The sequence below is a fragment of the Sorghum bicolor genome, chromosome 7 (assembly GCF_000003195.3).
Source record: "Sorghum bicolor cultivar BTx623 chromosome 7, Sorghum_bicolor_NCBIv3, whole genome shotgun sequence".
In the NCBI taxonomy this organism is placed as follows: domain Eukaryota; kingdom Viridiplantae; phylum Streptophyta; class Magnoliopsida; order Poales; family Poaceae; genus Sorghum; species Sorghum bicolor.
Genome location: NC_012876.2, coordinates 60,750,659 through 60,767,948, shown reverse-complemented (window position 1 = coordinate 60,767,948; position 17,290 = coordinate 60,750,659). Strand labels below are relative to the sequence as shown.

Here is a 17,290-nt window from a genome sequence, read left to right as displayed (position 1 = left end):
GGTTTTGGCCTCAAAGCTTTATTTTTGCAAATAACAAAATATAAATGTAAAATACACGTAAATAGGAAATTGACATGTAATACGGTCTATTCTTTTTGCAACCAGCAAAAGAACTGCCTTGATCGTGTAATTTTAGTGAAACTTTTTTTTTTACAAATAGCGAACTAAACCGATTGCACACTTTTGCTGGGTTTCTGCCAGTGTACAATAATGATGAGATACTAATTCGAGTATAGCTAGGAAAATACCAACAACCGAGCCTGTTCGCTAAGTCATGGCTGAAAATATTATTCATTAATTTATTATAAGAGAAAACACTGCTAAATGGCTGATAGATTTGGCAAATAAGCTCAAGCGAACCGGACCGAAAAGGACGATGCACAGTTGCATAGACCCATGCACCTCCGATCCATTCTCAAATTACCAGCAACAAACAGTATATTAATGGATGGAAACTTACTAACTTCATGTTTTATGTTAAATGACTCCAAACACGAACACAAGCAAAATGAAAAGAAAAGCATAACGACCTAAAATCTGCATTAGGTTCCAATGCTACCTACTTGTAGTGCTCTTGGTATAGAAATCACACAATTTCAAGATCAAGACCTGACATTCCTTCATTTCCATGTCCAGATCCCGATCGCAAAAATGAACTGTCAAAGTATAGTTATTAGCAAATTTACAACAATGAAATTTACTTAAATATTTGCCTAGAACTATTCTTTTCATGCACTGTCAAAATATAGCTTGCGCAAATATCAGTTCTTGTCATGAGAACTGACAAATATATGTAAACCTTCCATAGATCACAGTACCACATGACAGCATGACCCTCCCAGCAAACATAAACAATCATTCAGTTACTTATTACTGCAGTCATCACAACCAGGTCACCTGGATAGCGTTTATATGTTTTTGCTTACATAGTGAATAGGTGACATAGTATAATAAAACTGCCACAGAATAGTAGATAAAAGAGGGATTTTTTACTTAAATAAAAAGAAGCAAAAAAAGGCCTTATTCATATGCGATGGAACAGGAAACTTACAGAGGCTTGCACAAAAACTGCACCTCCCCTTAAGGCTAGACACTAAGGAATCATCATATGATGCAGAGAGAAGGAGAGGAATACTAGGAAGAGGAAGAAAAAAAGAGAGAGAAACTATTCAAGAAACTATGCTTCCAAGGTTGGCAAAGACCTACCCTAGTGTACATGCATGCTTGACCAAAAGCGCAAGAAGCCATCTTTGCCGATGTCTTAGGTTTCATCATCATCATCCATCTGTATATGCATTCCTGATATTTTGATCAGGAACCGTATGGATGATGTTTTGAGTACAGTTCAATAACATCGATCAAGAGTTCCTAAGATAAACCACTCTGCTTAACTTCAACAGGCTTCACAGGAATAGACGAATCACCGCCAGAAACTTTCTCAGCCAAAGGGCTTACAGTCTTGGCCTCACCAAGCCGCACAGCCTGAGCAAAACTCTTGGTGATATGGCTCACGAGGTCAGTGGGTACAGTCAAGGGTTTCTTGGGCTCAACAACAATAGAACTGGGTAGATGTTGCTGATGCAGGCGTGCCTTATTTTCCTGCAGTGCTTTCTCACGCTCCTCATAAAAGTCAAAGTCATCAAGGATTGATGCATCATCATCATGGTTCTTAAAGATCTTCAGCATCTCCAGTCCTTGCTCTAGTTTCACCTACAATAAGCTCATGTGTCACATCAAATAGACAATACTGTGAATTTATGAAAGTAAAATGGAAAAGAAAGGCATGAGAATATTAACAGCTGAACTGAAAGCATGAATGGCAGTGGCACATCTTAACTAATATTTGATAGTGATTTTCCATAAAAAACGAGCTTATGTATAAGGATAAATTCAAATGCAAATTAAGCAAATGGAGACAGAGAAAGAAGTCTAAATACCTCCTGTGTATCTCGGCTGTTTGTTACAGGTTTATTGTCGTTGTTTTCAAGAATTATATGCCGGAAAAGATTATTGGGGACATCCTTCACTATGTGCCACTTCACAGGGAATTGACCAGTCCACTTATCTTGCTGCCAGTAATCCACACTTTTCTCAAAGTCCACTGGTCCAATCATCTCAGCAACACCACAGAATTGTGCACTGGCATTCACCTGTATATATATTGTTCCAATTTTTAATATTAGCCAGGATTATAGTACTTAAGTAAAAAGAACTGGTGGACTCAAAAAGGAACAAAGAATGGAGATGATGCTTTAATTACCGAAAATAACAGAAAAATGGGACAGTGCTCTTCCTTCTCCTTAGCTTCACGATATGCTAAGTCCAGTTTCTTGTTTCCATTTGTGGTGCTAGCCCAAACACCATATTTTACACTCTTGTGCACATTATCTTCACTGTATGATTTTATGATGAAAAACCTGGCATTCATGTACTCTGTAACAAAGTCAGGCTTGTTGTATGACTCACGACCAACTCCTGTGGTAGGCTTCTCATCCTTACTGTCAACCTCTGGTTGCTTCTTAGGCTTAGTAGCACGTGGACCCCGACTTTGCTCATTAAGAAAGTCAAGTGGGCCATTGCAGCTGCAAATAAGTGCATTACCCCTTCCCCTCCTACGCCCTTTCTCGATCGAGATCGAACTTCTACCATTAAAGCCAAAGCTGGTGAAGGATCCTCCATAATTGCTGGCCTGTGGGAACATTCCACCATGAGAAAAACCCCTTCCGTAGGAGTCAGCTGTGGATCCCAAACCATAGAAGGGCTTCTGGTGAGGCGATGCCTGAAATTGGGGGAGAAACAGATAAATATCAAAAGGCAGATCTACAGGTAACAAATTCAGTTATTTACAAACTTGTGTATTCCTGTCTTTTTAAGTTTGTTTTTCTTTTCAGTCTTTCGAGCATATAATGTGTCAGCAGAAAACAGCAAGTCAGAATTCCAGCTAAATGGTGGGTAATCCCCAAAACCGAGCAGAGTTTAAATCACATCTGGTGGCAGCAATCAAATCTGAATTTAAACGTCAGCTGGCAATGAATCAAAAGGACATTAGCTATATAGACTGAAGGGTAGAGTTTTCATTGCTCTTCTTGGACAAAGTTAAGCTAGGATTGTTTCTGAAGTGAAAGACTACCCCCGAGACAACCAATAGAAATGGTAACTTGTGCAAAGAGCTGCATCCATGATTTCTTAAGTACTATTTGAGGGAAGAGAAACATTAGGGTTAGCAATGTGAAGAGAATACCATTCCTGAAGCCATTGGAAAGTTGCTTTGGCCATAGGTCCCTGGAACACCACTAGAAGGTTGAGGTGAAGCTGCAGGTGATGGAAATGACCCAGTTCCTTCTGAAGATCTGAACCATTCTGAGAGACGTCACAAAGTTAAAATGTTACCTATAGCATAGGACATAAATGAACTGAACAAAGCATAAAGTTAGATAATAACCAGGTCTTGGGCCAAACAGGAAGCTGTTTGGACTCAGGGTATCAGCGATAAAAGCTCCTTGTGTTGGGTCAATCGGCATCATTGTATTTGTATCACCCTGTGATATTGGAGTAGGAGAGCTTAAATATGGCATGCCAGGTGGTACTGACTGCTGGTAGTAAGGAGCCGAGAAGGAGAACTGCTGAGGGGAGTAGAGCTGACCATCTCCACTAACAGCAGTCGGTACAGGTGTTGCAATAGGAGAATAATGAGCATATGGGTCATAACCATAGCCACCATGGAACATCAATGAGGGGTCCTCATTGTATACAACCTTCAAGAAAAGACAAATTTAGAGCAGTGGCCTATGGCATATTTATGACAGAGGAAAACTTTTTCTACTTACTGGTGGGCCCACTTCCAATCCTTCGACACTCATGTAGGGAGGATATGTGTCCCATTCTTGTGGAGTGTTTTCATATCCGGAGCCTGCCCATAGAGAGTGAACTATGTTAAGTATGCAACAAGAACATTCATCAATCAAGATGAAAGCTGTGAAATCTACAATATATTAAAGAAAACAAAATAAGTGGGCTTTGAGCCTACCCCACAAAAACAGATTTTACATTGATATACACTATATTTCTACTCCTGATGAATCATGGGTAAATTCATAGAGAAATATGTTAAGAGCACCTCCTAATAGATAGTCTAAAACTTTTGATACCATTGCTTCTTTATGTTTCCATAGGCTAATATAGCATGAGATCAACTATATAGGACAATGCATAAATTGATGTTCTGTCATAAAGACTGGAGAAGGAATGCAAAGTGTGAAGAGACATGCAAGCTGACCTTGGTAATAGAATGGCTGTGCCTGAGAAGCATAGAAGTTGTGTGCACCATTATGGCCCCCATCCATGTTGGATGTGCCAGCTTGGGTTTGGCCTTCACTTGGTAGATCGATAGCATTTGAATCAACTGAAATTGGTGGTACAGCTGCTTTCTCATCCTTACTGGCAACAGGCTGAGGTAGATGGTTGATACAATCGACAAACAGAGTAAATAAACAAAGTGTAAAAAAGGGATAAAAAAACAGTATAATACAGTAATGAGTAATGACCTGCTCCTTAGGCTTCTCAGAGAGACCTATCTTTTGTTCGACATTGGCTACTGGCTCCTGCTTATCCATAGAGCCTGAAATATCAAGGTTCAACAAAATCATGTCAGGCTTCAACAAATGAGGCTATCCAATTGTACGTGATAAACTGCCACATATTATTGTTATGAAGTATAAGCTAAACTTTCACAGATGGCCTTAAATAGCAAAGAAGGATAGTAGCTTCCCTAACATATTTACATCAAAATACCATGTGATCGCATCACCCAGTACATGACATACACATTGTATTGAGTTGTAACCGAATAAGTTGATCATTGATAAAAGCACACACTCAGCAGTGCTCGAAATCCTCATACTTGTTGCATGTACTTGGCCTCTTACTCTAATCAACAGGGTAAAGGCACATCTTATGCGTTTAACATACAGCATTGATCATTCTATTCGGTGAAAACAATACCACATCCAGGGAATATATAGCCACATGACATTGGCAGACATCCTACCAGTACCAGAACCCTCTACGCTAGCAAGATCTGCACCAACCATTAACAAACATGACGTACAGTCAAGGTATGACTGATAGCACACGAAGCCCGTTCAGGCATCGAAAACAATGTACGGCCCGCACGAATTGACCGTGCAATGCTAACAGAACTAGATACACGTGACAATTTCTACATGACAACAGCACCGTACCCAACAAATTAAATGTGATATCGATGCGCATAAACTTTTGCACACGAACCAAGAGAACCTACCGAAAAGGACTCGCAATGCGTTAAGCTGAAGCTCGGGCGATTCCGCCAGACCTTCTTGGCTGCGCGAAACAGCAGCGTGCACCATGTGGAGCAAGAAGCCTGATCAACTCAAATTGAGACCCCCTGGTTCTAAACCAATTTATTACTCAATACATCTCGAATCGCATAAGCCATGGCATGACAGCATTAGTAACGTCTGAATTGACGCAAGATCTTACGCAGGGTGACACAGAGGGGGGCAGACGCATCAATCAATCAATCAATCAAAGAAATCGAATCGGCGACAAACCGGACGGGTCGGATAATAATAATAAGGAGAAGAAGGATTTGAATTTGAAGGCTCTCCGATCAAATCATAGCAGCAGAGTGTGCAGAACGAAATCCCTTACCGGCAAAGGCAATAAGAAAGGAATCAAGCAGTCCGGGCTGCAGGGAGGGATCTCCGCTCCAGCGAGCGGCGAGGGCGCGCCTACGATAGAAGGAAGAGGAGCGGTGGAAGGACGCCCGGATCGGCGCAGAGGCCGGCGGATCTGGCGATCGGATCGGGCTCCCACACCCACACTTGTGTGTGGCTCGTGATCTGATGAGAGGAGACGGGACCCTGACCTTGGTGGTGGGGCGATTGGTGCTTCACCCTTTTCTATTTCTCTCCTCTCTTAAAAAAAGGAGCGAAGCTGCTGCGCAGTTTTTTTATTCTTGATGATTGTTGACGATGATTTGTACTCCCTCCGCGCCAAATTAATTATCGTTTTTTTATTTTCATATCGTAAGTTTGATTCGATTTATAAAAAATAGATGTAATATTTATATTTTTAAATAAATTTATTATAAAATTAGATTAATTTTTTTTCGATGATACTAATTATGTAATATAATATTTATATTTATTAATATAAATTTAGTTAAAATTATTTTTTATAAAACAAGAACAACAGTTATTTCAGGATGAAGAAAGTATATGTATATATATACTAAATAGAATTAATATAAGGCCATAATATTTGTCACAACTAATAAATTATCTCTTATGATTTTGTATCGAACGTAGGCATGTGGATCTGATATTCACATTGAAGGACGTGGACGTATAATCTTCGAGTATAGTGATTCATACTAGACGCGGATGATAAGTTTGAGTGACATGCGAAATATTGTAGGGCACAATCTAATCTAATATATTAAAATTGGACTACCTGTTTATTATCACTAGACATAAGCTTTTTTTCAACTTGTATATCTATGAGCTATTCTAACTTGTATGAGTATGAATTAGGATTTAGGGTTATGCATTTAGTATCTCTAATACTCTACCATTTGCAGAGAAGTCTAGCGATAAGGAAGAGAAGACTGCCAGCCCCACTGATGACAGCAACAAATAAGTCCTAGCACAAACTTCTCTTTTGAATTTCGCAACCAGGAGATATCAAACCTGACAAACTATAAAGGCATGATAGTTATCATTAGAGAAGTAGTCATCCAAGACGAGGGAGGGCGTAGATACTTGTACAAATCCGTCTTGCTGCTGTTGATTCTCGCAAACAACTTTAACTTAGAGTCTAATTGATAGAGCTCCAACAACTCTGTAACAAACATCTCTAGATCTACCTTTTCAAAGTCAAACTCCTCGAGCTCCATGTAGATCCACCATAGAGCAGCTCCATAAAATCTATAGATATTATCTGATCCATGGATTCCCTAAAACACTAGTTACACATATAATAGTTTGTTTCTTTTTCTCTCTCCTGCCTTGTTTAGTTCATCTCAAAATCCAAAAACTTTTCAAGATTCTCCATCACATCGAATCTTGCAGCACATGCATAGAGCATTAAATATAGATAAAAAATAACTAATTGCACAGTTTATCTGTAGTTTGCGAGACGAATCTTTTAAACCTAGTTAATCCATAGTTGGACAATAATTATCAAATACAATGAAAATGCTAAAGTGTCAAAATCCAAAAAAATTTTGGATCTAAACAAGGCCTTCTTTTTTCATATGTATGTGGACTCATGACTTATATTCATAACAGTTAGGAAAACTCATGTCTAGTGATGATAAATATAGAGTCTAATCCACCATATATCAGGTGGTGCCCTATAAATTTTTTATATATGCCATCCTTGCTTATGAGTTAGAACAACTTGTATTTAGCGATGGTACGAAGTTTGATTCCTATACGCATTGGCTTTCGCTACAATGAACGTATATGGTTGCTAGCAATTACTCATAGGACTTAAGAGATCTAAAGTCTTCATATACATTCTTTTGAAGAAATATATGGTCGTTTCTACAAATAAAGTTACACATGGTAGAGGATTAAAATCCGTTGTAGTCTAGCTGGTTAGGATACTCGGCTCTCACCCGAGAGACCCGGGTTCGAGTCCCGGCAACGGAATAACATTTTGTTTTTTTTGTCTTTCGACTCTAACGTCTAACCCTTTTTTTAATGAACAATTAAATTAACAATGCCAGTCGTGGGCCAACGAACAATACACAGGCCCAATAAAGGCCCAACTGTGCCTTCCCTTCCCTCGTCAGCCCTCCACACTCCACACTCCACAGCCGCCGCACCGCCGGCCAACCAATCCGGCAATCCCCCTCCCGGCCACTGCTCCGGCCACCGATTCCGCGTGCCCGCCCCCTACCCCCGCCCCGTCTACCTCCCTTATTTAAACGCTTCCCGTTTCCCGCGTGCTGCGCGACGCGAACCGGAACCGCTGCTTGCCTTCTCGGTCCATTCTACCCCGCATCCATGGCGGAGGAGGCGGCCGCGACGTTGGCCGGCGGCGACAAGCTCATCCTGCGGGGCCTGCAGTTCCACGGCTTCCACGGAGTCCTGAAGGAGGAGCAGACGCTGGGACAGAAGTTCGTCGTCGACATCGACGCCTGGATGGACCTCGCCGCCGCCGGCGAGTCCGACAGCATCGCTGACACCGTCAGCTACACCGACATCTACGGGTGAGTAGTCCTATGTCAGCCTTAACGATGATTGATTGGAACAACAAATTGGTAGAAATTAGCATTCTTTTCGGAATTTCAACTGGTATACTTACTAGAGTGGCACGAGGTCATCGTTTATGTATGCAGTTTCCCTGATTTCAGTCCGTAGTAATCTCCTCTAGAAAAGAGTAGCGAATCTTCTTGTTTCAGGATGAATCACGATGCTGTTTCAGAGGTCTGCTTGGAAATTGTTGTTATTACGAAATGATATTTTTCAGAGGTCCTGCTTCCGAACTCAGATTACACTCTGCACTTGCTTTGGGGAGGACATACATACACTTCAGAGTCCCAACATAGTTTATAAACACGTTTTTTCAGATTTTCTTATCATAGAGTCCAAACATAGTTTCTAAACATGTTGTTTCAAGTATGTTTTTACCTGCCCCACCTCACGTCATTGCTCTACAATTCTAGATGCTGTTTTTTAGTTACACTTTGATTTGCAGTTGGGTACTTGGAACTAAGCTGGGGATTTGGGTTTGCCATGATCTGCATTTCTGCAATATAGCATATTTAGACTAGCATAGTGTTACGGGTGGCCTATGTGTCTCTGAATTATTGTTTTGAAAATTTCAGTTTGTAGCAGACTGGGGATTTTTATACATTACAGGTGGCATTAGGGACATCATATATTCAGCTATTTCTTTTGGTCATTTACCACCCTCTAAGAAACTCTAATTGTTTATCTCCTCAACACACTATGTAATGTATGTTCTGACTTCTGAATGGAACTGTTATCAATCAGGTCTTAGATTTGGTTAGGCCTTCTTTGCCTGCTCTGGGAGGGTGTAGATTTGTAGACACACACACTTCAGAGTCATTTTGCAAAATGGACACTGTAGGTCTGTAGCACTTTCATTTGTGTTTGACAAATATTGTCCAAATATGAACTAACTAAGCTCAAAAGATTTGTCTCGTAAATTACAGACAAACTGTGTAATTATTTATTTATTTAATCTATATTTAATGCTCGATGTATGTGCCGCAAGATTCGATGTGACGGGGAATTTGAAAAATTTTGCAAAATTTGTGAGGAACTAAACAAGGCCCAAGAATCCTTTCCCAAAATGTTTTATCAGATCCCCTGACAATCAGTTTTGTTTAACCCCCCTCCCCCAGCATTGCTAAGGATGTCATCGAAGGCACGCCACACAACCTCTTGGAGTCGGTGGCTCACTCGATCGCAAAGGCCACGCTGCTCAAGTTCCCTCAGATCTCCGCGGTCCGAGTGAAGGTTGGCAAGCCACATGTCGCAGTGCAAGGCGTCCTGGACTATCTGGGCGTGGAGATAATGAGGCACAGAAAGAAAGAATGAGATGTTATACTTATACACATGTGCCATGTGGTGATGGGCAGCCAGTTTAATGTTGATGATGGTACTGCAGCTGTAACCATAATCCACACTTGTTGGCAATTTACCCTGTCGAACACAACTTGGCATCATGTTTGATGAACAAGAGAATTTGACAGTGACACTGACTGTGTGAGCTGAGATGGGAATATTGTTTCCCGCTTGCATGCATTTGCAGCTTATATAGCTCAAATAAAGGTTTATGGGCAATTTCCTGTGAAGCCTGCCATGGTAGACAGTAAAAAAATAAAGCCTGCATGGTATGGGATCAATTTGTTGTGTCCCTGCCCCAGTTTGTACTGGTACGAGTGCATCTGACATACGCTGATGTGCAGTTTTTTTTTTTTGACGAGAGCTGATGTGCAGTTGATTTACAGATACTTTTTGGTAGACGAAGAGTACTGATTGTACGAAACTGTTTGTGTGAACTGAACTGTCATTCAGGTACGGAACGTGGCGCACAATGTCCCATTAGAGCCTGTTTGTTGATTTGAAAAGCTATAGTTGGCTGTTCGTTGATTTATCGTGAGAAAAAAATACTAATATCTAGCAAAAAAAAAAAGTATGGCTTATAAGCGAGCTTTCTCAATAGCGCATTTATCCTTTTTCAAAACCACCCAAACTACTACTACCATACCCTTACCCCACCAAGAATTAATTTATGAAAATATTTAAAGGGGACTTTTTTCTACTTTTAGACAGCTTTAGCCTCCTCTTAAAGTGCATCAATGACAAAAATTTTATAAGAGGGGCTAAGGCTGTCTCCAATAGGAGACCTATTTGGGAACCCAAACCCAAAATAGGTTTCCAACACAATACCTATAGCCTCCAACAGAGTACCCATACAGAAGATCCATTTTTGGTATCAAAAGAGGCATAACCCAAATTTGGGTATCCTCTCTCCTCGAGACCCATTTGCAGAGAGTATTATCTTTTAGGTCTTGTTGTTGGAGAAGACTAAAAATAGGTATGAAACCTTTTACCTGTAGCGCTACTCAAAGGACAAATGGGTCTTGTATTTTGGGTGACGATTGTTGGAGATAGTCTAAGGAGGGCTCCATGAGTTCAGCGGCCATAGAGAGGCTGGAGACCAAGTAACCTCACCGCTGGCTTCGTGCTTGCCCCCCCCCACCCCATCCACCACCACACCCCCACACACACAACCAAAAAACAATTTCTCAATTTAAACATAGTCAAAATTCTTTTCAATTTCCATTTAGGAGTTTCTATCTGTTTCCACGTCTTCTTTGAGACTTTGATTTTTTAAAAAAGTTTGATTAAGTTTAAAGAAATTAATTTCAACATTCATATCCCTAAATAAAAATTATTATAAAAATATTACATGATTAATACTCTAATTATATATATGTTTGTACTTTTTTATAGATTTCATCAATGTAAAATTGTTTGACTCCTTAAAAAACAAGTTGTATTTTTTTTTCTTAACCGAGGGCACACATTAGCATGCATTTATGACAAAAGTTGTACCGTGTTTAGTTTAAGTCTGTTGCACCGTTGGCAACCACTTAGTATCCACCAATGGTTCCGTACTAGAAGAACAAGATGGTAGATTGGATGGTACCAAAGGATAGAAAAAAAAAACTAAAGCAACCCATGGATATAGAAGAAGTGGTTAGGGGCTTGCATTGCAATGGCATCGCTGATTGATTGCCTAATCATTCAATTCAATTCCCTAGCTAGTTCTTGCACCCATTCGTCTAATCTACTCCTTCCTCCCTGCAGTACACGTAACATACTCAACTCAATTATTATTCGCCCCCCCCCCCAAAAAAAAAATAAAAAAAATAAAAACTCAACTCAACTCAATTATTCTCTCGGATGAGCTGAGGCCTGAGGGGATTATTTCTGAATTGGATTTTTGGGCTCTCAGCCTTGATCACTTCACTCCCATCCTCTCCCATGCATTACATACTCAAGTATTTTGCGTGACCCACCGGCTCACGATGAGGGGTTTTTTTTTTGGTTAATTGTGTATGCGTTGGGAGAGCATGATTCCCTGCATGCTTTGCGCTCAAGCAACATTATTGTATTTGCGTATGGTCCGCTGTCAATTTGGGCATACACATGCATGCATGTATGGACCGCGGCACACCGAATAATACACGCAGGGACATGCACGCATTAATTTATTTTATTTAATTCAATTCAAGGAAAGCAAGCCATGCTCTCCTCTCAATCACAGAGGAGGGTGAGTGGTTCATCCTAAAAATCAAAAAGTTTTTAAGATTCTCCGTCACATCAAATCTTACAGCACATGTATGAAATACTAAATATAGACAAAAACAAAAACTAATTATATAGTTTGTCTGTAAATCATAAGATGAATAGTCCATAATTAGACAATATTTACCGCAAACAAACGAAAATGCTAGCTAAAAACTTTTGATTTCACCAACTACAAGCCCCGAGAATGGTGGCTACCGGTTTACAAGAAGCTGAAAAGCCGCGTTGCCGGTGTCAGTTCTCAACTGAGCTCTGAACCCGGCGAAGCGTTAGTTGGGCTCCACGGCCTGCTGATGGTTTCCACCATGCTCGCACGCACTCGAGTCGAGTAGTCTTCATCGATCCCCAACTAACCGGCACCAAAACAGCAACGGAAATGGAGTTGAGAGCGCAGTGAGAGAAAAAGAGAAGCGCAGAGAGAGAGATAGAGAGAGAGAGTCTTCGTCATTGATTGACTTCAACAACTGCTCCCAAGAAAGCAGGGCAACCTCTTTTGTGTCGTGGCCTTGTGGGAAGAGAAAGAGAAAGACAGAGAGAGAAGACTGGAGAACGGGAGAGAGAGGGAGGGGGAGGAGTGGAGCGGCGGCGGTGGCCAACTGGCCATGGCGAGGAAGAACGGATGGCAGCTCCCCGCGCACACGCTCCAGGTGCGGTCTCGATCGATGCCTTTTTCCTCTCCGCTTCCGATCCTCGCGAATCATTCACCGGACCAGCCCACCACTCCTACTTGGAATTTTACCTGCGGAGTACTAGTAGTTTCGGGAACTCATCTGCGTAGTTTATCACGGTTTCATTCCGGCCGGATGTGCTACTGTGCACAGGAAGAGATATGTGCTTCATTAACGTGGAGTTATTACAAAACTGAATAATATATATTGGGTGCAGTGCAATACCCGCGACGGTGCTGCTGCTGCTGCTGCTAATTCTTGTTTCCTTTCTTCACCCCTATACAAAAACACCTGCTGTCTATTTCCAGGACTTGGTTTTCTTCTCAAAGTCTGAAACACCTGCAGTGCAAACTCATTCAGTAATTAAGCATGGCTTGATCATGTTGTTAGTTTGATGATGAAACCTGAACTCTGATGGCCCAGGTCCTGTTTTACTTTATCCTGTTGACAGTGAATCTTTTTTTATATTATATTCCACAAGTATCAAACCATGGTGCTCTAATGGATATTGATTGATTCCTGAAAGTTTATCATGTTGATATAACTATTTCTCAATACTTACTTGGGTTAAACAAAAGAATTCCCCATACTGCATTTTGGGCTTGCACCGCTGACAAAATTTCAGACTACTAATGAAATTACTAATTTAGACTCCAAAGGCATTGTAATCGAGGTAGAAAGTTATAGGTACGCACCTTTTGTTTTTCAACATTACATATTAATATATGATGTTGTCAGCCAACCATTTGCTTCAGATCATCATTCTCTGATAATAAAACAGAGACTTATCCAAGCCATTTTTTTATATAATTTTTGTGAACAGTGGAATGACAAATTTCTTAATATCTCATGGAACAGATTGTTGCAATTACGGTTTTCTTCCTTCTGGTGATTGCTTTTTATGCATTCTTCGCACCATTTCTAGGGAAACAAGTCCTAGGATATGTTGTAATTGGTATCTATACTGCCGTGGTAAGCCTGCCAAACTGCACCTGCATTGTATTTTTTTGTCATTATTTGAAGGAATTTATGTCTCTGTCATAATTTCTACTTGTGTGTGTTCCGTCAGGTGTTTTCTGTCTTCATCCTTTATATCCGCTGCACTAGTATAAACCCTGCAGATCCTGGAATCATGTCAAAGTTCGATAATGGCTTCATCGATGCACTTGGAAGTACTGCTAACATACAGGGCAAGAATTTGCCAACAAAAGCTTATATTGGTGCTGGAACAACCTCCCCAACGGCAACATCTACTTGTAGGAACTCTCTAGATGGGCGTTCTAACACTGGTGGTTTAGCTGCTGGAGACACAAATCCGGATTTAGGGTCTCAGCTGCCAAGAAGTTCAAGGAGCTGCTTACTTGGAGGGCTTCTTTGTGCTTTGTTTGTGAAGCAGGATTGTAGGAAATTCGATGATTCAGAGAATCAAGTTGATGGGGAAAACGTCTTGTTCTGCACATTATGTGATGCCGAGGTACGTTCATATGTGGGGCTGTTCAACAACTGTCTGTCTTAGCTGCCGCACAACTTGGGTCAAAAGTGAAAACTGGTGTTGTCAGCTCTTGCTGATTTAGAAAGATGGTTTTTCAGGTTCGCAAATTCAGTAAACACTGCAGAAGTTGTGACAAGTGTGTGGATGGATTTGATCATCACTGTCGGGTATTTCTTACTACATAGGAACTGTACTTGCCTTCAGATTTTAAATTATTCATAGCTTATGTTTGCATCTTTGGCAGTGGCTAAATAACTGTGTTGGCCGGAAGAATTATTTCACGTTTCTGGCTCTGATGACTACCAGTCTCCTCTGGGTCTGTTAAGTAACCGTACACAATCTCCATTCTGCATGCACCATGTTTTTTTAATTCAAGTATAGTATCTGCTAAACTATTTATGACTTTCTGTATCACAGCTTGCTATTGAAATTGGAGTAGGCATCGCTGTTCTTGTTATATGCTTTGCCAACAAGAATTCAGAGAGAATTATTCAAGACAGGCTTGGGAATGGTTTGCCTCGGCCTGCCTTTGCTACCATTGTAGTAAGTTGTAGCAGAAATTGTCACTAATTTATAGCACAATTTTGATTTTACTACAAAATTACCAGATGTGATGACTGGATTTCTAGAACTGTCTACTTATATAAAGATATGACAATGTCACTGTTTCCTGTTTGCATATCTTCTTTAGAGGAAGGCTTTGTGATTAAGTGGATGATATAATTTTTTTATGTGCAGGCATTTTTTACTCTTCTTTCTCTAGTCGCTTGCATACCTTTAGGGGAACTTTTCTTCTTCCACATGATCTTAATCAGAAAGGTTTGTCTCACAGTTTTTCACCAAGTACAATATGTATGATAAGGCATGTTGTTTTTACTATATTGCTTTAATTTGTTCTTCTTAGGGGATCACAACTTATGAATATGTCGTTGCAATGAGAGCTATGAGTGAAGCACCTCAAGAGGAAGAGGACGAGGAGGGGGTAAACATTGTTTATTCCCCAACAAATTCAGCTACCACTGCGTTCAGTGGTGCTAGTGCACTTAGTCTGCACTACAAGGGTTCATGGTGCACACCTCCAAGGATTTTTGTTGATCAGGTATTTTGAATAGTTAGCAGACCACTTTGAAACTTTCAGGCCTGCTACTATATCTTTGAAAGTTCAGTAACAAGCTGCAAAGTAAAAATGGTATGTACCACTATAGGGATTCTTTTTTTAATGTTTCTGCACTTTCAACCTTGAAACAGGATGAAGTGATCCCACATTTGGAGCCAGGGATGGTACCTTCAACCATTGATCCTGATACTGCTGGACATGCTGAAAGAGCCAACAAAGCCAAGAAGCAAGTCAAAATCAGTGCCTGGAAGCTTGCAAAGCTGGACAGCAATGAGGCAATGAAGGCTGCTGCTAAAGCCCGGGCATCATCCTCTGTCCTCCGACCTATTGATACCCGCCGGGTTCCAGGTGCTAGCCCTAACTCTAGTGGCAATGCCAGCATGAGAAGCAGCATGAGTGCTGATTACAGCGCCAGTGGCGCCAAGGAAAGGGGGGCTGGTATGAAGTTGTTGTCTCTTCAGAGTTCCTCGTATCCTCAGAGCCTTGCAAGCCAGGACGAGTATGAGTCAGGCACGCAGAGTGCTAGCAGCAGAAGCAGTCCGGTCCACATTCACAAACCCGCGGCGCCTCACACACAGATCAACGTGCCACCTCGTGTGCCTCCAGCGCCTCCAAGGCCTGTGCCGGCGGTACCGAGGCCGCCTGTTCCAACCACGCAGATATCCAAGCCATTGTTCCAGTCAGCAACATCTTATGTCCGTGAGAACCGAAAAGCCTCAGTTGTTTGGGATCAAGAGGCTGGTCGGTATGTGTCGGTGGCACCTGCGCCCACAAGGGCAGTAGCTGGTAGTGATCTTGATCAACCAGCAAGAGCACCACATTTCTTGACAAACCCAGGTAGCGAGCCAAGCAATCACGGGAGAACCCTCTCACCCATGAATGCTCCTTCCTCAGCATTGCCGTCTGGACAGCCGTCCGAGAGGTTGACATACACTGGGCAGTCGATATTCTTTGGTGGACCACTTCTTGGTGGTGCTGCTGCTGATCCTCAGAGGACTGATGCTGCCGCCGGAGCACGACCGGAGACAAGGAGGGATGGGTTTGGGGGAGAGAGGAGAAGAACTGCGGAGTCCTTCCCGGTGTTTGCTCCAGGATCCTTTCAGAAGAACCCGCCGTTCAACAGGTGAGCTCATGGCAGTATGGCACACGTTTGCTGAACATCATGACTGCGACAATGGGATGATTGATCATTGCTCAACAATGAGCCCTGAAGAGTCCAAGGGTGATTACCGTGATTTCATCGGTGATTGTCACCAGTTCTACAAGCAGAAAAGGTGTCACAAGAATGTTCTACAAGTCTGAGATGGGGACAGTAGGACATCCTACTGTTGAGCTTGAATTCGAGCTTGAGGGCTGTGAGTGTCTTGAGTGACAAATGAACCGTGCAGGTGTCAAGAAACCTGAAACAGGAAGCGCAAGTACAAGGCGTGACTGACGGGTGTAAATTTTTTTGCTCGTTTCATTAGAGTAATCTTTGCGTCCTCTTTTGTAGTGCTTGATAGTTCTGCAAAATCGTTTCGAAAGGAGAAGTTTGAGATTTGATAGAGCTTTTTAACTTGTTTCCGTTCATCCCCCCCCCAAAAAAAAAAAATTCCATTCTGTGAAAACCCACAGGATTGTTACTGGAGTAAATTGCAGAAGAACATTACATGTTTGTAGTCACAGTAATAGTGAAATTCATAGTATCATACAGCCTGCACAAAGTTTATATGGTTTCAATTGGCACTGAACATTTGAACCCCAGCCTCCGTGGTCCAAAAATTCCTACCTGAACTGAGCAGCAGTTTGAAAATCTCAGTATTTGGTTAGGGTGATTGAAGTTTCAAGACGCCTTACCACATCAAATACATGTGAAAATGGATTGGTGTGATTCGAAGCGTTTTTACTGTATCTATCTAAATCGTTATCATCTGATAAGTGCTGTTCCAGAAACTCTCTCATTTGTCAAGAGATTAAATTTTGATAGATTATATACCACTCACCACTGGGGTAAAATCCAACAACAAATGTCGGAGCTCGATCTACAATATCGTCTAATTAAACTTTAAAATATTATAGGTTAACTGGAAAAAAAAATAGAGGATCTACTGCACCTGCACCTGTTTCGGTCAGATCA

General features: G+C 41.3%; 3 protein-coding genes and 1 non-coding gene across 5 annotated transcripts; 3 read left to right on the top strand and 1 right to left on the bottom strand.

Annotated features, from left to right (window-relative positions):
- On the bottom strand, positions 845–5,968 carry LOC8058007. Of its 2 annotated transcripts, none has more exons than XM_002444557.2 (9): positions 5,692–5,968; positions 4,545–4,618; positions 4,277–4,448; positions 3,828–3,910; positions 3,443–3,755; positions 3,242–3,360; positions 2,261–2,779; positions 1,938–2,150; positions 845–1,710 (listed from the first exon to the last, which is right to left on the bottom strand). In XM_002444557.2, exons 2-9 carry the CDS (start codon positions 4,611–4,613, stop codon positions 1,369–1,371), a joined length of 1,830 nt encoding a protein of 609 aa, XP_002444602.1. In that variant the 5' UTR covers positions 4,614–4,618; positions 5,692–5,968; the 3' UTR covers positions 845–1,368. The 2 variants fall into 2 exon arrangements, with proteins under 2 accessions (XP_002444602.1, XP_021320826.1); XM_021465151.1 differs by lacking the exon at positions 5,692–5,968 and adding an exon at positions 5,303–5,665.
- On the top strand, positions 7,625–7,697 carry TRNAE-CUC. The gene has a single exon. It is a non-coding gene; the product is annotated as a tRNA-Glu (tRNA).
- LOC8058006 (dihydroneopterin aldolase 1) lies at positions 7,832–10,081 on the top strand. The gene is made up of 3 exons (XM_002445662.2): positions 7,832–7,926; positions 7,987–8,260; positions 9,422–10,081. The coding sequence occupies exons 2-3, from the start codon at positions 8,055–8,057 to the stop codon at positions 9,615–9,617; spliced, it is 402 nt and encodes a 133-aa protein (XP_002445707.1). The 5' UTR covers positions 7,832–7,926; positions 7,987–8,054; the 3' UTR covers positions 9,618–10,081.
- On the top strand, positions 12,122–16,877 carry LOC8058005 (probable protein S-acyltransferase 19). Its single transcript, XM_021464767.1, has 9 exons — positions 12,122–12,544; positions 13,424–13,537; positions 13,635–14,039; positions 14,156–14,224; positions 14,302–14,373; positions 14,475–14,600; positions 14,796–14,876; positions 14,962–15,156; positions 15,306–16,877. Exons 1-9 carry the CDS (start codon positions 12,500–12,502, stop codon positions 16,299–16,301), a joined length of 2,103 nt encoding a protein of 700 aa, XP_021320442.1. The 5' UTR covers positions 12,122–12,499; the 3' UTR covers positions 16,302–16,877.